Source organism: Bos javanicus, chromosome 1, assembly GCF_032452875.1.
Source record: "Bos javanicus breed banteng chromosome 1, ARS-OSU_banteng_1.0, whole genome shotgun sequence".
Lineage (NCBI taxonomy): Eukaryota > Metazoa > Chordata > Mammalia > Artiodactyla > Bovidae > Bos > Bos javanicus.
Window position 1 is genome coordinate 97,083,118 of NC_083868.1, and position 23,121 is coordinate 97,106,238.

Sequence of the window (23,121 nt, forward strand, 5' to 3'; positions counted from 1 at the left end):
ATTAAAAAAAATTATGAACAAAATATTTTACATTCCTTTTCTTTTACTAAGTTTTGGAATCTGGCATGGACTACAGTGACAGCTCATCTCTTGGATGAGCCACATTGAAAGTGCTCAGCAACTCTTGGGGCTCCTGCTAGACATGGCCTCTTGGGGATACTAGAGGGGTGTGTCCTGACTCTAAAACTGCTTCCACCCAATGACATACCTCCTAAGTCTAAGACAGGTTGGGGCTCCTTTATGTGAAGTCAATCTGCAGTAGATTACTTAAATACTGTATTGATCTCCTATTCTCTTGGGTACTTTTAAAAAAAATTATATTCTTGAAAGCCCCTATCTATGTACCTGCCTCATAGCCAAGCTCACCCAAGGCAGTAAACAGAACTACAGTTCATTGAGCATCTACTCTGCTTTTAAATTCTCACATCCATTTCCTTTCATTTTCCAGCACCTCTTTGAGAGAGAGATTATTAAACCATAAATAGATGAAGAGGAATTCCCAATAGTTAAGACTCTGTGCTTCCACGGCAGGATACATGGGTTTGGTCCCTGGTCGGGGAACTATGATCCCTCATGTTGGGTGGTGTGGCAAAGGGGAAAAAGAGGAGAAACAGAGGCTCTGGTTATTTAGAATCGCAGTCTTCTTCATCCAAAGCCCTTAACTTCAGATTCCTCTGAATGACAGTCCATTCTGTCTTCCAAAAGATACTGGAACTGATTCCACTTAACCACTATGTAACACTGTTACCTATTGAGACTGCTTTCATGTCACAGAATAGGTGAGGGAAGCCTGCAGTCAGACCCCAGAGCCGTCACAATGCCCGCTCCCATCTCCTGAAAGAATGAAAAATGCAGATTATATGCAGGCCATGTTCCTGCCCTCTTAGACTCTCCAACTGTGCACTGTCGGATTTCCTAGCAGGGTACTTTCCTGGTTGGGGCTCCTTTATGTGAAGTCAATCTGCAGTAGATTAATTGAATACTGTATTGATTTCCTATTCTCCCGGGTACTTCTAAAAAGGTTATATTCTTGAAACCCCCTCTCTGAGCTAGTAGAACATTTCCCTCTGCAAACGTGATACATGGAACTTTATCACCATCCTCCCATCCAGACATCATCCCACTGTCCCCAACACCTGGCATAAAATCTGACTTTGCCTTTCCCAAAATACTGTCAGGGCAAGAAATGGGGAAAGGGGTCTTGCTGGTTTTCAGGTCATGTTGATTTAACAATGCATGATTTATTCATTCTGGCTTTCTTGTAGCTTTTCATTTTCGCATCCTGTTAAATACCTTGCAGGGGTGTTGTTCCTCTTAATTAGCTAATGTTTGTAAAGCACGTTACAGATCAAAGTGCTGTGTCAGTGCTAAATATGAACTCTCAGGTATCCTTGAGCTGTTCTTTGTCTGTACAGAGGTTTTCAGTGTAACACAAATCGTGAGAGATCTATCTGCCTTTGGAAAAGGCTTGGGTATTCTCTCCTGAACTACTCTATTAAAATATACATACTTGGCAATGAAGAGCGGCAAGAAACGTAGAGTGTTTTGCGTTCACACTGTACTTTTCCCCACTTAGTCAAAGTGCTGTGATGATGGAGAGTGAGAACAGAGCTTCCCTGTGAATTGGGCAACTTTAGTGGCAGACCTTTCACCTTCCTGATATGTAGCAAGTAATAAGTCTTTTTTTTTTTTTTTGGTTCAGTGAGTGGGCGACTGAAACAATTAACAGCATTTCCAATGTCTCTGAGTTGGAAAAAAGATTCATTTCAAATTACAGCGTGTTAAATTGTGTTGAGTGATATTTCACTAAAAAAATGTTTAAATACCAGTTTCATTTACTTTTGTTAACATATTCACTAAGTCTGAGTTTATCAAATTTCTAAATGTGTAAAGAACCGAGTTAAGCAAATTTATTAAGGTATTGTTTCAATGGCTCATCTATGAACACAAACAAAAATGTTTTCTTTTAGCAGGTTGATACCATTCTTGATTGTCTTCTAATCCTCAGCTTTTAAACTAGGTTTATATTTTAAAATAAGAAATATTTTAAAATATTTAAATAAATATTTTCAATAAAATATTTTCTAATCCTCAGCTTTTAAGCTAGGTTTATATTTTAAAATACTTTAAAATAACAAATATTTTAAAATAAGAAAATTGTTGAAATGGAGCAGAGAAAAATTTGCAGGCTTCTCTTTTAACAGCATGGGTTTATGAAAAACATGACTTTGGGGGCATCTTTCACTATTTTTCATAAATAAAAACATAAACATATAGCCTAAAGCACACTTTATGCTTCCTTTCCAATCCACAAAATGGCTGTTACCAGCAAGTGATTCACAGTAATAAATGATACACATATGATGACATGTAATCATATGTAATATAATGCATAATCAGTAAGAAATTTTTTAAAAAGCTAATAAATGTTGTTTTGGCTGATTTAGATTTTATTCTAAGACTACAGCAAATTATATTTCATCTTTTAATAGCTTTTTAATATAAGAAAATCCCAGGTTTATTTTTATTAATCAAAATTCCTAAAGGCTCCAACAGGATCCTCAGTCAATGTAAATTTACATAATTCATCTTCTTCCACTCAACTTGTTTTTCTATAATTAGTACAGCTGTCACCAGGGAGCCATGGTGGGCAGGTAGCTATGGGTACAGCAGGCAGTCTTCAGTCAAACATTTCCTTTTAAACCATCTATCAGTTTTCGGCCTCATTTCAGATGAGTTGGATTCTAGAAAGAAGAATTTGTCTCTGACCTAACAGACTTCCCTTTTCAAACCTGAACTATCATTCCATAACTTCAACTCCTTCTCAAGGTCCACTGTGCAAAAAGATATAAATGAAATTCTAATGAATTATTTGGTCAAGCGAACTTACAGGCTGCAAACATATTTCTCTTTATAGCTTCTGTATTTTTATCAAGACAGATCCTCATTTCAAAATGTAGTTATAAGACTGTTAAAAACACAGCCAGACCACACTATAAGTACAATGACAAAGCAAACTTCAGAACGATACAGTACATATCTAGCTTTACTTCTTTCTTGTATGTAGTCCGTAAATGGCCTTTTGGTTTTTTAATATAATTTTCCTCAGTATAGGTACATGTTCAGCCTCTTCTATGATTGCTTCATTTGTAACACTTACTTTGAGAGCTAAGCAGTGGCATTTAAAGTCCTCTAAATCTTCACTATGAAAATAATTTCCCTTTAAATAGTAAATGGATGAGGGAGACGCTGATGCTAGTAGTATTTAGTGAGCGCTTAGTGTGGGCTAGGCGCTGTGGAGTAAACAAAGAAGTATATATGTGTCACGATACTTAGGACATAAAGAGAAATTAATTAAATATAAACCATGGGTTTTTAACTTAGATGGGAAGAAGATGGCAGATCACCTGCATTTAAAACGCCACCACTGCAAAGCTGTTGACATCTGCAAAGTGACAAGTGAAGGATTCTTACTGACTGTATTTTATGGCTCTACATCTTCTGAATTGCCTGGATCACAGATGATTTCCGGCGAGGGAGCATCTTGCAGGCAGGAGAAAGCCCCTAATACAGATGCTGTCTGGAGTTTGGGGTGGGGGGTGGTGCAAAGAGCTGAGTGTCTTCCAGTGTGAAAGGGACAGCTTCAGGAAGGCCAAACCAGCAGTCAGCCAGGATGGGGGGCCTAGAGGAGGGGAGAGAAAGGAAAGAGGAGACCACCATGCCAAAGCCAAGGTGGAGGCCATAGACAGTGGCCTGGGGTGGGGCATCAGGACAAGGTTCAGAGCCCCGGTGTTGTTGTCCACATTAGGAGGAACAGAAAGGGACTTACAGGATGTGCAAGCCTGAAAGCCAGGGATTCCAGTGGACAGCTGAATAAGAGACCAGGAAACTCAATTATTGGGTCCCAGGAGCTAGGAAAGACTGTGAGCCTGATGAGGCCTCCTGAGAGCAGGCCCAGGAGGAGAGCAGTTTAGGAGCTGGAAGTTTAGCTGAGCCAGGGACTGGAGAGGGAAGTGGAAGCAGGACACAGCAGTTGCAGCTGCCAGAAACAAGAGGGGCTGTGCTGTTGACCCTGTGAACATCATTTCAGGACTTCCCACCCCTTCCTTCTTAGTCTCAAACCTATGCTGATGCCCCTCCAAGGGTCAATTCAGGGTCTCTCATCTGATGCAATTCAACCTGAAAGAAACTCTGCCTCAGCATGGTGGAGGCAGCTAGCAGGCCATCTATATCCACCCACCTCGTCTTCCTGGACTCACAGCTCCCTGACATTCCTCAGCCTCTCCTGCTTTAGGAAAAGCCAGAGGACTGAGCTCTAGCCAAAGCCATGTAAGCCTACGTGAGACAAGTCACTTCCAAGCCAGGGCCTTAGCACTTCCCATGAATATGCCTCTTAGCTTTTTCCTTTCCTAAGTCACGTAAGAGCTGGTGCCCTGAATGTCAACGGGAAACAACTTCATCCTCCCAGCTCCAGAGCCAGAGCATCTGCCCTGGGCTATTAGGAGAGAAAGAAATGAACTTCCATCACCATATGGGTCTTTTTGTTAGAGCAGTGTAGCTTGCATGTGCGCATAATCTTTCACTCAGTTGTGTTGGACTCTATGTGAGCCCATGGACTGTCGTCCACCAGGCTCCTCTGTCCATGGGATTTCCCAGGCAAGAATACTGGAGTGGGTTGCCATTTCCTTCTCCAGGGGATCTTCCCAATCCAGTGATCTAACCCAAGTCTCTTGCATTTCCTGCATTGGCAGGCAGCTTCTTTACCACTGAGCCACCTGGGAAGCCCCGTAGCTTACTCTGAGTAATACTCAGTGAGGCCAGGGGTTGCCCAAGGTCCCAAAAGAATTGCTGTGAGAGACTGCTCCAGGGCGCCGCCGTTATGTGTGTTATGGGCATGGCCGCCCATGCATACACTGAGGGACTGTTTCCATGGTAACACTAGGTCCACTAGTTTGCTTGTCTGTTCTTTGTTTGGAACATAGAAGATCTTTCCCCATATAGATGGTGTTAGAAAATGGCATGAAGATCCTCACCCCTACCCTTGTTGAACCTATAATACCAAAAGCAGTAGCTGAGTACAGTCCACTGTCATTTATCACATCTCTTTGCCTGAAAGCAGAGGGTAAAGGGAATAGAAAACTGAAAAGGGGAAATCAGACATGCTTTGTGTCAAGTCAACATTAATAGAAAGGGACTTTGTAAGGTTACTCCAGGTTTTAAAAGGAGACAAACGCTCTTTTAAATCCCAAGGGCCCAAGAACCATGCTAGCAAGGAGAGTATGAATCTTAAATGTAGACATGGAGATGTAACCATAGGGTATTCATCTTCACAATGCAAGATGTCTGAGTTTTTTGAAAGAAATTTAAAGTGACCAAATTAAAAACAAACAAACCGAAAACAAAAGTAAGGCAATTGCAGTTCTTTCCTCCCCTCCTCCAACCCCTGTGTTTCCCCAACTCATTTTAGCAGCAGAGATGGCCGTGGGGTAAGAAGAGCAGTTACTCTTGTGGTAAAGGAGGTGGGTGGGAGAGGGTGGGAGAGGAAGGGGAATTCTGGGTGGGACATTCATCACTCTCTTTAGAGGGCTCCCACATGAGGACTCCCACGGCCTGTGGGTGAGACCCTGAAGTTTTGTGAGCTTCTAGGGATAGGATTCTAACTGAGAGGTGCAAAATCTCTGTTTTCAACCTCATCCCCGCTCCAGGCCCAACGAAATCCCATCACAAGGAGCCTGGAGTACAGATCTAATTAAATACTCTTCTGGGTCTGTGAACACTGATTTTGATGGAAGAGCTTCTGAACTAGATCCTCTGCTCCCCTGGCCCAGAGCAAGCACCCAAGATACCTTGAGGGGGCTCAATGTAGAGACAAAGGGCATGGCTTCGGGGAATCATGTTGGAAAAAATTTCTCTGGGTCATCATTTCTTTGCCCCTGAGAAGAACTGAAGTTCCTCTGTGGCCAAAGCACAGCGGCAATATGTCCTGTTTACCTCTAGAAATCATCTCAAGGCATCATCCCATCAGAGACTCTTTGGCAAGGGGGTGAAGTGAGGAAGGATTAAGGTTCAGATTTCCAGAACAATATTTTCCAGTTTTGCCACCTACGCTGAAGTGGCTTTTGAGTACTTCTGAGAACCAAATCTCTCTTCAGGGCATGAAATGTGCTGTCACAGAGGATTTTCAGTGGTTACAGTGACTTATTCACCTGATTAAGGAGACAGGGGAAATATATACACCGAAATCCTCTCCAAAATTCCTCATGCAAAACAGAAAACTAATAACAAGCTAAAATTAGTCTACACTTTTCAGTCTCTACAAAGTTTCAGGGATCCCTTTCCCCTTGATTTCCATTTATTGCCTGAGTAACTTAGGGCTTTCTCTAAATGCTTCTGTTTACATCAGTGCTGGGGAATCCACAAAACCCCAGAATGATTCACCTTCCCGACTACAGCACCAAGTTCTCTAGCCTAGGTCAGCATTTAGTGCGTGGGTGAAGGCCCTTTCCTGGTTCTGTTTTCCAAACTTTATTAAAGCATAAAAAGGATCTGCGTGGTCTATAAAAAATTCTGGTTCCCTAGTCCCAGCTCTGCTGGAGCAGTGAAAGTTTCCCTGACAACCTCTACTCACAGTGAAACCACAAGCCAGTGGGAGTGCAGGGCTTTTTCCAAAGTACAGGGCTAACATTTGCTCACTCACTCATTTATTTATTCATTTAATAAATGTTTCTGGAAGGTCTTTGTGCCAAGCATTGTTCTAGGTGCTGGGACTGCAATAGTAAATGAAATGGACATGGCCCGTGTCCTCATGGAACATACAGATGGGTGGAGTTGACAGATGATGGTAAAATAAATTGGCAATACACCATTATACGTTGTGAGAGAGATGCTGGGAAAAAATCAAAATGTAGTGACAGAGGACGGTGCGTGTGAGCATGCCAAGTCGCTTCAGTCATGTTGGACTCTTTGCGACCATATGGCCCACCAGGCTCCTCTGTTCATGGGATTTTCCAGGCAAGAATACTGGAGTGGGTTGCAGTGTCCTTTTCCAGGGGATCTTCTCGACCCAAGGATCAAATTCATGTCTCTTACGTCTCCTGCATTGACAGACAGGTTCTTTACCACTAACACCACTTGGAAAGCCAGAGGACAGTGGAGAGGGCTAGATAAGGGGGCCCTAGGTTGTCCTCCCTGGGGAAAAGACACACATGCCTGAAGGATATAAGGTGCCCACCTGAGCAAGGGGAAGAGGAGAGGAGGCATTGGGACAGCACTTGTTAAGACCCTTAGGTAGAAACAAGTGTGGTAGGAAAAAGATTGATTAGAGGGACTTCCCTGGTGGTCCAGTGCCTAAGATTCTGCACTCCCAATGTAGGGGACCCAGGTTCAATCCCTGGTCAGGGAGCTAGATCCCACATGCTGCAGCTCAGAGTTCACATGCCACAAGCAAAAATCCTGCATGCCGCAATGCAGATAGAAAATCCTGTGTGCCGCAACTGAGACCTGGTGCAGCCAAATAAATAAATATGTTTTAAAAAGGAAAAGACTGAGTTGCAAAGAATTGGATGTGACTGAGGCGACTTAGCATGTTCACACGACTGTCCCTATCGCTGCATTTTGTTTTCTTTGCAAAGAAAGAAAGGCTGAAAGAAAGGATGGGATTTTGGTGTTTGATTGGATGTTTGATTCCCGGTCCATTGAGATGCTGGTTGCAGCTCAATGCATCTCGGCTGGTTGAGCCAGGAACCACATCTTCCTCAGAGGAAATGGAATGAGCAGGAGGGTGCTGTGTGACATAAGGGCAGAGCCACATAGCACAGGCCCCGAAGGAGAGGGGTTTTTACACAAAGGCGGAGGAGTAATAGTGCGCAGTAGTGTTCAGGGAGCAGGAGAATGCTCAATCTGGGAGCCATCAGAATGAGCAGCCTCCACTTGAGAGAGATGCAGGAATGGGCAAAGGGAAGGAGAGTGCAGCGAATGGGCTGAGGAGCTCAATGTCGGTTTATCCAGAAAGGAGGGTCCCAGTGGGCTCAGAGAACTGTTAGAAAGGAAAGGAAGAAAGAAGATTGAATTTGGGAAGGGCAAGAACAGAGAATGGAGATGAGGGGACAGGGCAGGCTACCTTGCTGGAGTCACATATTGGAGTGTCGCCACAAATAATAAGCATACAGGTATAACTAACTCCCAGATGTCTAAAGGAACAAACCTCCACAGTCGCCTAGTGGATTGGAGGTGTGTGTGTTTTGGGGGGCACCCTGGCTTCCCAGAGCAACCTGAATGTCGTCTTCTTTTTTTTTTTTAATGTATTTATTTCTAATTGAAGGATAATTGCTTCACAATATTATGCTGGTTTCTGTCATACGTCAACATGAATCAGCCAAAGGTACACATATGTCCCCTCCCTCTTGAACCTTCCTCCCACCTCCCACCCCATGCCAGCCCCCTAAGTTGTCACAGAGTCCCAGTTTGAGTTCCCTAAGGCATACAGCAAATTCCCACTGGCTAAGTTACATATGACAGTGTATATGCTTCCATACTGCTCTCTCCATTTGTCCCACACTCTTCTTCCCCAACCTGTGTCCACAAGTCTTTTCTCTATGTCTGCCTCTCCATTGTTCATCAGTACCATCTTTCTAGATTCCATATATATGCATTAATATACAATATTAGTTTTTTTCTTTTGAATTACCTCACTCTATATAACAGGCTCTAGGTTCATCCACCTTATTAGAACTGACTCAAATGTATTCCTTTTTATGGCTGAGTAGTTAATTCCATTGTATATGTGTACCACAGCTTCTTTATCCATTCATCTGTCAATGGACATCTAGGTTGCTTCCATGCTCTGTCTATTGCAAATAGTGCTGCAATGAGCATTGGGATACATGTGTCTTTTTCAATTTTGGTTTCCTCAGGGTATATGCTTAGGAGTGGGAACGCTGGGTCGTATGGTGGTTTTTTTCCTAGTTTTTTAAGGAATCTCTATACCATCTTCCATAGTGGCTGTATCAATTTACATTCCCACTAGCAATGCAAGAGGGTTCCCTTTTCTCCACACCCTCTCCAGGATTTATTGTTTGTAGACTTTTTGCTGAGGACCATTCTGACTGGTGTGAGGTGCTATCTCATTGTAGTTTTGATTTGCATTTCTCTAATTATGAGCGATGTTGAGCATCTTTTCATGTGCTTATTAGCCATTTGCATATCTTCTTTGGAGAAATGTCTGTTTAGGTCTCCTACCCACATTTTGATTGTTGTTCAATTGCTCACTTGTGTCCAACTCTTTGCAACCCCATGGACTGTAGCCTGCCAGGCCCCTCTTTTCATGGGATTCCCCAGGCAAGAATACTGGAGTGGTTTGCCATTTCCTTCTCTAATCCTGAACTTCTAGATCAGAGGAAATCGTGGTTGGGTGAGGCCAGCCACAGGATTATTTCATTGGTTAGGTGTTGAGGTCCTTTAATGGATGGGAACCTGGTGGTCCGGAGTCGACCGATAAGAAAGTAAAGGAGAGAGAAAGAGGCTGATTATTTCTTGGTTTACGCAGAAAGCCAATAAAGCCCCTGCAGGGGCTTGCTCTGTTCACGAAGGCCTCAGGCACCCTCTCAATGGGGTGAAGGCGCAGAGTGCCTTCTCCAGAGGGTCTTAGAAGCCTGGGCAGGAAAGTGAACTCAGAGAGCCTCTGCTCTCTAGGGGATCAGCCTGAAAAAGAGAGAGAGGGGGAGACAGAGAGAAAGAAAGAGAAAGAAAGACATGGGGACCAGAGCTCTGATGGAGCAAAGGTGTTTTAATCAACATGGTGGGGGCATATATACTGTCTTACAAGGTAGTTATTCTCAGCAAAGATAAAGATTAAAATTCCAGACTTACAAAACATAGGCGATCCATATTAAAGAGAGAGAGTTGTAAACAATCTCTTTTAGGTATGGTTCACAAGAAGGAAGAGGGTACTTATCATTGTATAGAAAAACTAATGAAGGAAATGCCTGGATTTCCCAGCCCCCAGGAGAAGCTTGCCTCTCCTCTTAATTCCTGAATATTCAGGAATTAATAAGGAACAGAGAATTCCTGACAGATCCAGAACAGCACACAGGAAGCCTCCTGTTAAATGCTTCCTGACAGTCAGGTTCACACCAAATCTTGGACAGAAGCAACAGTTTCTGATGGGCTATCACACAGTTCTGAGTGCTTGAAAGAAAAGCATCCTGGGCTGCTCAAGAAAGGGTAAAACAGGTAGCTAGTGGGAAGCTACAGTATAGTGCAGGGAACTCAGTTCAGTGTTCTGTGGTGACCTAGATGGATGGGATGGGGCAGTGGGTAGGGAGGGAGGGAGATCCAAGAGGGAAAGGATATATGTATACATTCAGTTGATTCACTTTGTTATGTAGCAGAAACTAACACAACCTTGTAAAGCAACCACATTGTTGTGTTAGTCACTCAGTTGTGTCCGACTCTTTGTGACCCCATAGACTGCAGCCCACCTGGATCCTCTGTCCATGGACTTTTTCAGGCAAGAATACTGGAGTGGGTTGCCACTTCCTTCTCCAAAAGCAACTATACCCCAATTTTAAAAAGTATATTTCATATATTTATGAAGTGGGAGTCGCAGAGCATGGAAAGATGGAGCACACTATCTCAGGAAAAGGCTGGCAGGTTTGAGCCAACATGGATGGTTGCAGAGAAGAGGCCAAGACCAGACTTACAGAGCTGACCCTCAAGGAGTTAGCTAGACAGAGTTAGAAGAATAGTGAATTGATTAGTTGTAATTTCTCAGGAGACAGAATTTGGAGCAAATGTTACATAACTGTCTTGAGAGGCCATAGGCATTGGAATCATATGGACCTTGAGCAAGTTACTTAAGCTCCTTAAAACTTTATTTCCCACCCCCCATCAGTTGGTGAAAATAGGACATAATACAGGCTAGCGGGTCTCTGAATTGAACTTGAGACCACCTGAGGTGCTGGCCTCAGTTCCCACCTACACAGGCTTCAGTTCAGTAGTTCTGGAATAAGAAACAATCACCGGATTGTTAGGATTAAATGAGACGTGCGTGAAATGTTTAGCGCATGCCTGGCCCATGTCAGCTATTAAAATCCATAAATAGTATTTCTATTTGGGTGGACTCAACAGCAAGGAGCAACTTTCTTTGGAAAACTTAACTTCCTTTGGCATCACTGAAAATTAAACAGAAGTAAAAATCACCAGTCCTCATCATAAGTACAAGCTTTCCTTTTATATTTTGAAACACATAAAGGAATTCTTTTTTTTTTCTCTTTTCTTTATTTCTATCACTACAGAAATTTGTAAAAATATATTTATCTATTCCCCATTTTTTGGGTAAAATATATGCCTTTAAACCTTTATCAAAGTATAGTTGTGGTACAATATAAGCTACAGAGGTAAAGTCTAGTGATTTACAATTTTAAAGGTTATAGTTATAGTTTAAAGGTTATATTAACTTATAGTTAATATAAAATATTGGCTATATTCCTATGTTGCACACTATATCCTTGTAGCTTATTTTGTACCTAATAGTTTGTACCTCTGAGTCTCCCACCCTATTATTACCCCTTCCCCTTTCCCTCTCCCACTGGTAGTCACTAGCTTGTTCTAGATACACTGCATGATACCACTTATATTTAGAATCTAAGAAGTACAATAAACTACTGAATATAACAAAAAAGAGAAAAAAAGCAGACTCACAAAAAGGAATTCTTATACTTTTAAGAATACTTTGTAAGTGGACAGATTTCATACTTCCTAGTTGCTCTTACTATCAAGTTACAATGTGAAGATTATCAAGTGGTGTCAACATCACAACAAATCTAAAAAAAGTTGTTGATGAAAAACCTGTGAAGGAGAAGGTGTGAGGTTGTTTAGCGCAACTCATGGCAACACTGTAGAGTTATTTTCAGCAGTGAAGTAAATAACTGCCTGGAACTGAAGCATTCTCCAAGATTAATTTTCAATGGAATTAGCAGGAAAATGTCTTTCCTTGGCAAACGGATTCTTTCAACTATTTACTTGCAGTACAAAAGTGTTTAGTATTTGTGAAATAGCAACATAGTTAAAAAAAGTTTCTTGAAATCATGTCTTCAATGAATTCAAACATTCATGGGTTAAATCTGGGATGACACGCAATTGTTGATATAGAAATTTCCACAACTAAAGACTAGAGAATTTCTTTCACTTTGTTTTAATTGAATCCGTATTTAAATGACTAAAAATCAGCCCTGGTTTTATTTTCAGCTAAAGGTATCATGCACAGGTGGAAAATTGCCTAGACAGCATGAAATATGACATGACTGGCCTCTTGCTGGTTATATCCCCAGTCCCCAGCACATAGTGGGTCCTAATTTGTGTTGACTAAATATGGAAGATCTAACACCCTAAAGAGTTTCTAAAGAAGGCAAAGCAGTTCTATGACAGCTTGCCAGACTCCCAGATAACTATGTGAGATTTCCTTCAAAAGAGCAATTCAAATGTTGAATTTGAATAGTTCCGTAAAATCCACACACACATGATGAGCACCTGGAACCTCTTGGTAATTGGCTTGTAGTAAACACACTGCCTCCTTCAGAGGGTGAAAGTGCTGGTAACTTTGACCTTCATTACAGCAAGAGACTGGCCTCTGGTGGTGGTGAAGCAGATGGAATCACCCATCTGCGACAGAACGCTGCTACTTCCCCTTTCCACGTCAGACCTCACTACTTGGGAGAAAATGTTAATTTTTATTTTAATCATAGGAAATATCCCCTACCTAAAAGGGTGGCATACACATCAACACTTTTTTCGTTTTAAACCTAAGCCAATTTTTCTGGAATGAATGAATTCATTTATTCCTTACAATAAAACTTTTCCATTACAATATTGTAATTACTCTCTAATCAAAAATAAAAATTAAAAAAACTTCTCCAAATCCTGTAGAATCAGCATAGTGCTAGACACATTACATAGCCTTCAAATAAAATTTGAAATATGAAATGAAATAAAATTTTAAACCTAAAGACGGTAAGAATAATGTAGTAAAATATCCTCTTTAACACAGATTCAGATTTCTTCTTTAAAATATTGTTTCAAATTGAGTAAACTTTCAAATGATTCACAAGTGCAAACATTTTCTTAAATTTAAATATCTGATTGTTAAGTAAAAATCAAGAGCCAAGAAAGTATTTTTTCTGTAAAAAAGATCATAAAATGTGAGTTAGAATTAGGTTTCTGTACTTAACTGTCTTTACCATGATTTTTCCTCCTAAATATATCATAAATAACATAAAAAGTCATCAAGTCAAACCAGCCACGTTGCAGATAGTTTACATGATGGAAGGTTTAAACCTGGTTACATGGCACTACTTCTAGAAACCCAGCAACGTTTCACTTTTTCAGGAAAATCAAAGCATCGAATTAAGGATTTTGCTAGAGCCTTTCAATGGGCTCTTTTTTCCCCTCCCCCACAGGGTTCTTTATTACAAAATTAGAATTTGCTTCGGACTTGCTAAACTGTCAATGGAAACTTGAGCTAAATCTCTCTCAAGTCTAGTGAATACGTCTAGCATGGGGTTTAACTTTTATAGCCCGTAAAAGATCATATGAAACAGCCGCTTTATTCTTAGAAAACCTGTAATTCCATTTTCTTCAGTAAAAATAGTAATTGGAGTACAAATATATGTTAATGCCAGTAAGGCACAGATTGCTATGTAAAGGTGAACTGCACTGTCACATTTCAAGCAAAAAATCATCTCAAATTCTGAGCTGGATTCATCTTAATTATAAATTTCAGAGATGAACTGTTAAAAAATCTAAGCAGAAGCATCTGACAATTTTCTCTCCCATTTTCACGTAACTTTCAACTCATATTTCTGAGCACAAAACCCAAAAATCATCTTATATATGAATACTCTCTCTCTGTATATATTTATGTATATATTGTGTGCATATATATACATATTACAGATAAATATCTAAGTTATGTATATTTGAATTCATAAAGCTTTTTGGAATCTACCATAAACCTAAAATAAATGTCAAGTAAAAATTCATACAAGTTTTACTGGTAAAGCTGATAACCTATCATGGCCACATAATATTTTACTGCGTTTATTTGGCTTTTATCACTGTACACTTTTTGTGATGACAACCGTCTTTCTCAGTATGTCTGGTCTCTATCTCAAATGTCAAGGGCAGAAATTCTGTTTATTAGCCTTATTTAGCACCAAGGCTATGGTTTTTCCTGTGGTCATGTATGGATGTGAGAGTTGGACTGTGAAGAAGGCTGAGCACCAAAGAATTGATGCTTTTGAACTGTGGTGTTGGAGAAGACTCTTGAGAGTCCCTTGGACTGCAAGGAGATCCAACCAGTCCATTCTGAAGGAGATCAGCCCTGGGATTTCTTTGGAAGGAATGATACTAAAGCTGAAACTCCAGTACTTTGGCCACCTCATGCAAAGAGTTGACTCATTGGAAAAAACTGATGCTGGGAGGGATTGGGGGCAGGAGGAGAAGGGGACAACAGAGGATGAGATGGCTGGATGGCATCACTGACTCGATGGACGTGAGTCTGAGTGAACTCCGGGAGTTGGTGATGGACAGGGAGGCCTGGCGTGCTGCAATTCATGGGGTCGCAAAGAGTCGGACATGACTGAGCGACTGATCTGATCTGATCTGATAGGGAATGGCAACCCACTCCAGTAATGTCTGGAGAATTCCTTGGACAGAGGAGCCTAGTGGGTTACAGTCCGAGAGTCAGACATGACTGAGCAACTAACACTTTTTTTACATAGCAAATTCCAGAACATTCTGGAACAATGAACTTTGGATATAAACTACTCAGACTATATGCATCTTAACTGATTCCTTAAGCTGTAGAGGAGAGGAAGGTAAATCTATGAAGGGAGACCACCAATTATACCAATGACTCCCCGTTGGGTGCTGTCCAGAAACCAACCTGTTGAAGACTGGAGATTGATTTTACCTTTCACAGAGAAACTGGTTGCCCTATCAATTATTTGCTCAAATGCAAAATTTCCCGAAAGCTTCAAACTCCTCTTTGGACTCTGTTTTGGTATTTTACTAACACAAAGAAAACAACCAAATTTATGGTTTGGTATAGGGGATATTTGGGGCTTTCCAGGTGGCTCAGACTGTAAGGAATCTGCCTGCAGTGCCAGAGAGGAGGGTTCAATTCCTTGGTCAGAAAGATCCCCTGGAAGAAGGCATGGCAACCCACTCCAGTATTCTTGCATGGAGAATCCCATGGACAGAAGAGCCTGGTGGGCTAGTCCACGGGGTCACAAAAAGTCAGACACGACTGAGCAACTGAACACGCATGCACGCATAGGGGATATTACGATAAAATAATAGAAAAGACACAGGAGATCAGTCTTTGGTGGTTTTAATATACCAGCTCTAGCTATTTCATGTCAATAAAAAAGAAAAGCACTTTGAATTTCATTCTCCTTGTAAAAGAAAAGAAAGGTTAAGTAATGTTGAAGAGGTTTGGAAGTGTGAGACGCCAGGCTCATGCTTGTTTATAGAAGAACACTAGCTACAGCTGAGAAAGGAGAAGTTCTGGAACTCTAGAATAGATCACTGTAGAACATACTGTTCTGTTTAAATTTAGTTTTAAATTCAGTTTTAAAACTAGTTAAAATGCTCTCTCTTCAGCTGATTTTTTACTAATTTGTTTCCCAACATAAGAGATGCATAGACGGGTGAGTTTAAAAATACACCGAACAATATTTTATGAGTAAATGTCTACAATATGGCATGAGAACTACCAGAATGCTGCTCTAAGTACAGCAAAATTCCAAACCCTAAAATTTTCATTTTTCTTCTTGAACCAATTTTGAATACACCTTTGTTCTTACACAAAGCTCTGATACACTACATAGTAAACATGCTCCAATCCTGATGAGTATTAAACATTTTATTTAAAGATTTTAAAGTAAAATTTAAAAAAAGGTACACAAATACAGATTACATTAGACCAAGGCAGTATTCTACATGACAAAAATCAAAACAAAAAAAATTATTTTAAGTAAATGTACAGGTACTAAACAAGCATAATACCTGAAATCCTTTTCAGGCTCAGGCTGCATACACAGAAAATGATTCGACCACATACATGCTTATGTAAAATAAATTGTTTCTTAGAACACCAAAATTCCAACCATTTTGTCAACTGTCTTAGTCCCCTGGTGAGTATTTGAGACAACTTCTATGTAATATAAAAAGAACTGTCATGGTACATAAGGACTACAAAAAAACAAAACACAGTTAAAAACATATTTGTAATGCAATTCAGTATAAAATATACACAGTAAATCTTAGTTTAAAAAAAATTAAAAAAAAAAAAAAAAAAGGCCACCCTGAATAACGGTTAAAACCTCATCACAGAAAAATGTCTCATCATTTGTAACATTGATAGAAAACTGATACATTTTTTTAGGAGATATCTAACTTGAAGTCAATTATTGAAAATTTATTTGAAATTGTAGATAAGATAGTAACTATCTAACCCTTCTCAAAATGTTTTATCATGAATACTCTTTCTAATATGTAACTAAAGACAAAATAAAAGTAACTAAAAAAACAAACCTGCTTCTCAAACTGAGGTCCCGAGACCCAACAGAATTCTAAGGTGGATCCAACAATGTGCTTTTTACAACAAACTTACTAGGTGATTATTCCACATTCTAAAATTTGAGAACAAACGTCCTAAGGAAAATAGTACCATTTAAAAGCAAGATCATAAAGTATTTTCTGATATGTCAAAAATTTTTATAAATTTATGATTTGAAGTAAATACTGTTTTTTCTCCTAAAACAAGTTTCAGGTCTTAAGAGAAACATATATACTTCTTAAATAAACATGTGAACTATATAAACATTTCCTTTGAGGTTTCACTGCTTTCAGACTTATTCAAAGAAAAGAGAGTATACATGGACAGAAACTTTGGAAAAATTACATTTCAAATGAAATGTAGCAATCCCGTCAAAAAAGAGACAATTTATTAAATGCCTACATATACTAAGTCATTTTAAATTTAAGACTAGATATCTTTCCTAAAAGTTACATTTTACTAAGACTGGACATTTATAAGTAATTTAAATGATCATGCTTATTTTTTAAGTCCCTTTTCATAAAAAAATATTTAAAAATAAACAACAGGACACTATCATTGGCATCACTTTAAATAATAATTGTTAAGCACTAATATTAAAAATAATCTGAAGAACTCTGCCCCTGATATGTATTCTACTCTGATTACATGTATTAGCTACTTCACTAAAACTCACTTAAGCAGTTGGAACTGCGATGAGTGTGAATGTGTGTGCATATCCTGAACATTTATTCATGTTTATTCTTTTTTTCCTGAATTTCATTGAAGGCTCCAAAACAGGATATGAAAGTATGGTTTGGGGAAAAAACAAGCATGGTTAAGACACTATTTGGAAGATAAATTATTTTCCTTTATACTGAATTACAAGGAAAAAATAGTATACATTCTGTGTCCACTGGATAATGGAGTGTTCTTACAAGTTTTTGGTAACAAGCTAGTGCTTCCTTATTATTTAGATCAAATCACAAAAGGAGACTGTGGGATTTACTTTCCAATAAAAAATAAATATTACCATTGCACTTTTTTTTTTAAGTGTTTTTAATTTTTTTTTTTTTAATATACTGAGAAGTGTTTCACTTAACAGAAGTCTGGGTTCTCTGAACTACATTTATTAACATTCCAGTTACAGTTTCCACTGCAGGGACAAACTCAGAAGCTAACCCCTCACTATAAAAGAAATCACTTGAATCAGTTTTTCAAAGCCAGCCAGCTAATAATTTGGAATTTGGTTCTTAATAAAATGTGTCCATTCTCTTCCTCAGAAGACTCTGTATTCCTCAATTCTAAGCAACCAATAATTGTTGCCTTAAAAATCAATAAATTAGTCTTCTAAGGCAATGACAGAATTTGCAGCTGAATTTTTAAACATGAATAACTCAGAAAGTAACAGGTAATATAACAAGTTGTATTTTGAATTACTCTTTTATTCCAAAATTAAATACTTAAGTGACCTCATGAATATGACAAAAATCATAGGAGGTTTATGATACCCCACCACGTCCCTTAATTTAACAGAAACTCTTTTTAGTGAGTATTTCCTTTGCACAAAAAAGACAACTTTATTATTCATCAGTAGGTTGCTGGATTACCAGTGTAACTAAATTTTGACACGATTGTCTGGAAAGTAGTTTCATCTTTTTCGTAGTTAAACTGAGATGTAACCATTGACTTTTACAGCCAACAGCAGAAGGTACTGAGTGTTTTTTCTGTAGGTGAAAAATATAAAATGGTTCATTGCATCCGGACTGGTAAGAAGTTTATCCATGCATTAAATGGCAACACAAGCAAAATGCACAGTTGAGCAGGGACGATCAGACACATTCTTCTGCAGACATCAAGAGAGGATTAATGTACTCAAAACCTTCAAATTCAGACTGATCGATCTTCCTCACAATGTCACTGTTGAAAGAAAAATAATGTTCACCATTAAGATTTCTTTGATTTTTTTTTCTTAAATGGTAAAATAAGATTAAAAATTAAAAATAAGGCTAATTTATAAATTATGGGGGGAAAATCTACAAGTTTTTAGATTAACCCCCAAACATTTTCTAGAAGAATCAGCAGTACTGAAAATCAGAAAAGACTTATAATCCCATGAGCAAGTTTGGAACCAAAAGGTAGTCCAAAACTGAAGACTGGGAATAAAAAAGGCACAAATAGTCACAATTCTAGGTAATCTTAATTTCTGACCTAAACAACATTCTTGCCTTGAAAATCCCATGGATGGAGGAGCCTGGTAGGCTGCAGTCCATGGGGTCGCTAAGAGTCAGGCACAACTGAACGACTGCACTTCCACTTTTCACTTTCATTCATTGGAGAAGGAAATGGCAACCCACTTCATATTCTTGCCTGGAGAATCCCAGGGACAGAGGAGCCTGGTGGGCTGCCGTCTATGGGGTTGCACAGAGTTGGACACAACTGAAGCGACTTAGCAGCAGCAAACAACATCATAATTATAGGTGAACACCCAGGGCTGAATCAGCATGCAATTTAGTGGACTGTATAGGCCATGGGGTCGCAAAGGGTCAGACACGATCGAGCGACTTTCACTTCAACAACCAGATGGAACATGGTGAAGAGAAAGCCCAGAAGTTAACCAAAACGAAAAAACCAGAGGAAGTACTCTGAAAGATCCAGAGGGCCACCACAGGGAGGCAGTGGGTCACAGGGAGCAGAGAGGCTGGCATTCTGCTACACTGGGCTTCTAGTTAAGTATACAAGACCATTACCATCAAATATTTTAGTACTTAAATGTACCTATCATACTGCAGAGAACAAAGTTACACAGGATATGGCCCCTTCCTTCAAGAGGGAAGGTACTTCATATAACAAAACAGTACCTGCTAAGTCTCCTACACGACAAGCTAAGCCCTGCTCTAACCACTGCTGCTGCTGCTGTTGCTAAGGCGCTTCAGTCGTGTCCAACTCTGTGCGACCCCATGGACTGTAGCCTACCAGGCTCCTCTGTCCATGGGATTTTCCAGGCAAGAGTACTGGAGTGGGGTGCCATCACCTTCTCCGGCTCTAACCACTGCTGCTGCTAAGTCACTTCAGTTGTGTCCGACTCTGTGTGATCCCATAGACGGCAGCCCACCAGGCTCCCCTGTCCCTGGGATTCTCCAGGCAAGAACACTGGAGTGGGTTGCCATTGCCTTCTCCAGGCTCTAACCACAGTTCTAAAGAAAAAGGTGACTTCTACTTGGCAAAATCAAGAAAGGCAGCATCATTCCACAAACACTAACTGAATGGAATTATGAAAGACTACCGTAAGTCTGGGGAAATGTCAGTAATTTATTAGAGTTGGAGCACAGGAATAGAAGGCAGAGGATGCTGGAAGGAAGGTAATGGCTAGCTCAAAGAAGCCAGTGATGTTAACACTAAAGAGGTCCATCTTGATCTATCAAAGGTCTGATTACATCTGCGGGAGCTCTGAAAGATGGGGAAGATTTCAACAGGTGAAAAGGAAGGAGGAATAGAGAGGAAATGTTAACAGCATGCTATCAGGGAATGGTGGGTAATTGAGCCTGATGAAAACATGGCGCTTATGTTACGGTGAGAGATATGGCTAGAAAGTCATGCTCGAGCAGATGATGGGAGACTAATTACTCACCAAGGGGACAGATTTTACCTGCTAGGCAAGGTAGGAGTTTACTGAAGGAAACTGATTAAAGGAGTTGGTACTCTGTATGTACTGAACGAGTTGTAAAGTAAAGAAGGAGCCAATTAGAAACGACATAAGTGATGAAGTAAAGGAAAAAGAGACCAGAACTTGGCAGCTGAAGGTATTATACAGTTTGGTAAGGAAGAGTTGGAGTCAACAACCACTGACTCAGATGATCGAATCTGAATAAAGGAATGCATGGTGGTACAATGAGCAGAAAAGGGTAAAAACAAGGACCCGATTGTGAACAATTTACACTTCAGATGTTTGAGGTGCTTGTCTGACAAACCAGGAGACATGTTTGAACTATTAAGGGGAAATGAAGCTCAGGGAAGATAAGAGGGCGGTGGCTCAGAGCTTTAAAAACCATTGTTCATTGTTGCTGTTCTTTACAGCAACCTTGGGAAGTAGGCGATATGAGTAGACACAGGCTCAGAGAAGTTATGTAACTCAGACCCAGGGTACCCTGTTGCTAAGAGGTGGTGAGGGGATTCAAATTTCCATCTTTTGATTAAATCCAGTGCTCCTTCTAATACACACTGCTGTGACAAATAATGACAAAAGGCACTATGCTAAGTACTACACATTCAAAAATAATCAAGGCTTACTGTCTACTAGTGTCTTTAGTTCAACAGTTATCTGCCTATTTAGCTGGGAGGCATTTAATAGCTGGTTTCCATGCTACGGGGCTGGCTGAAACCTCCAAGGTACAAACTGCATGTAGCAAAGACAAGGCAGTCATGAATAGAATCATGGAGCATGCTAGTCTCAAGGGGACAGGGTAAATAAGATGACAAGTGGTTAAAGAGATAATGCAGAACCAGGATGGACAGCACCAACTAAAGCAGGCCATCAGTGTCAGATGCTTTACAGACATCGGAGGAGACAGGGCAGATCAAAAAATGCTTTAAAATCTAGAAATTAAGAAGCCAATTCAACCTTTAAAAGCTTAAAGAGCAGGTTCAATTGTAAAGAGGTTAAAGTGCTGGCAGCAAGAAAGTGTAAGACAGTCAATGTTGATTACTTTGAAGGAATTTAATAGAGACACTGCTTATTTATTTCTCTTTTACCATAAGCATCTATTAAGTATTTCTGAAAAAGATTGAAGATGAAAAGAAGATGAGAGAAAAATGTGGTGGCTCAAAGAAGTGGGGAAAATTACTGAATTTGAGCATATTTATAAGCATAGAGAAGAAGTTGGAAAAGAGAAATTAAGGAAGGTGAAGGAATGGGGATAACTGACACAATGAATCCTGGAGGAAATGAAGGAAACAGATTGAGAAAGTGGGAGGCTACCCCATGCATAAGAGGGAGAGCCTTCCAAGAAGCAGGAAGCAGCAAAAGTTTGGGACGAGTTAGAGAGCACTTCTGAGACACAAGGCGGTCTGGTGATGGCTGGAAATGGAGCAAGCTCACAGTAGGGAGGTCTCAACCCTGGCAGGCCACTCAAGGCAAGGTTAATCCACTTAGACTGATGGAGGCAGGGGGAGCACTGAAGGCTTCTAAAATGTAGAGAGAGTTTGGAACAGCTGCGGTGAGGAATGTGATAAGAACTAACCAGATGTTAAAGTAAAATGACTGCCAAGCAGAAAAGGCTTCCATGACATGACAGAATGAATCAGTTAATGACAGCTGAAGGATCAAATATCCCCAAGTTATTCTAAGCCATATCTTTCAAAGATATAAACACAAAAAGTAAGTCAGATCACTGCTGCCTGGATCTGACACACTGATGTAATCTTTTTAAAAAGTAATTTGGCAATATATATCAAGAGCTTTAAAAACTTTAAACCCTTTGACCTAATTCCCCTTCTAGGAATCTATCTAAAGGTAATACTCAGGAACTCAGACCAAGATGGTCACTATCACAGTGGGAAGCAGTGCAGTGCAGTGCAAAGAGCACAGGCCTTAGTCAGACTTGGGTTTGAATCCTGGCTCTGTCAACTCACAGCTGCATAACCTTGCTTAACCTCTCTGAGCCTCGGTTTCCTCGCCTGTAAAATGAGGTTTGTAAGACTGCTGTTGAGAATTAGAGCCAATACGTGTCAGCAAAGGAGAAAATGACAAGTACTGTTTTTATAACTGTATAATTCAAATGTCCTGTAACTGGATGATTAGATAAAATCAGATAATCTGATCATGGAACACTGTGTAGTTATTAAAAAATGGGACTATCAAAGCACTTTAAAAAATATTTCAGTCTACAGAAATACTTACTCATCATCAGGAGTGAGCTGGACAGGTTCATTAGTAAACTGAGAATCAAAGTTGTCCAAACCAAATTCCCCAGAAATATTTGGTTTAAACGGAGGTACCACCTGCTTTTGCTCCATCTAGAAGAGACATAATGGGTGACAGCTCAAGCCCACATTCTTAGAAAAATTCCACCTCTGTGCTTCTCCTCTGTCCTTAGGTATTTCCCAGTCTTATTAAAGTGAGTCCCTGGGCCTGGTTCTACAATATTCATATGATGGAAATAATGACAAATCTGAACACTGATGCAGGCCCCAATACTACTACAACCTGCTCCATTAAATTAATATTCTAAGCTTTCACAGTTTTAAATGCTTTTTAAAAAGCACTTAGAATTTTGTTGTTTTTTGTCATTTAAAGTGATTTTAAAACAACAAAATTCTGTAAAGCAATTATCCTTCAATTAAAAAATAAATTTTTAAAAAGGCACTTTAGAGAGTGGTTTTAAGTTATGTAAGCTGTGATACACTAGTTTTTCAATATTCTTTTACATTAATAAATTTTGGCCCAAGAAAATAATGAAAACTAATATTGGAAGGACTGATGCTGAAGTTCCAATACTTAGGCCACCTGATGTCAAGAGCTGACT

The 23,121-nt window shown here is 39.9% G+C and overlaps 1 protein-coding gene across 2 annotated transcripts in view; it reads right to left on the bottom strand.

Moving 5' to 3' along the window:
* Positions 1–15,907: 15,907 nt before the first annotated feature.
* PRKCI (protein kinase C iota) overlaps positions 15,908–23,121 on the bottom strand; it is a 70,798-nt gene continuing 63,584 nt past the window's right edge. For both annotated transcript variants that reach the window (XM_061416174.1, XM_061416183.1), the window contains 2 exons: positions 22,497–22,612; positions 15,908–18,517 (listed from right to left, as the gene is read on the bottom strand). In XM_061416174.1, the coding sequence (XP_061272158.1) occupies positions 18,430–18,517; positions 22,497–22,612 (204 nt within the window). In that variant the 3' untranslated portion in view covers positions 15,908–18,429. The remainder of the gene's footprint in view (positions 18,518–22,496; positions 22,613–23,121) is intronic.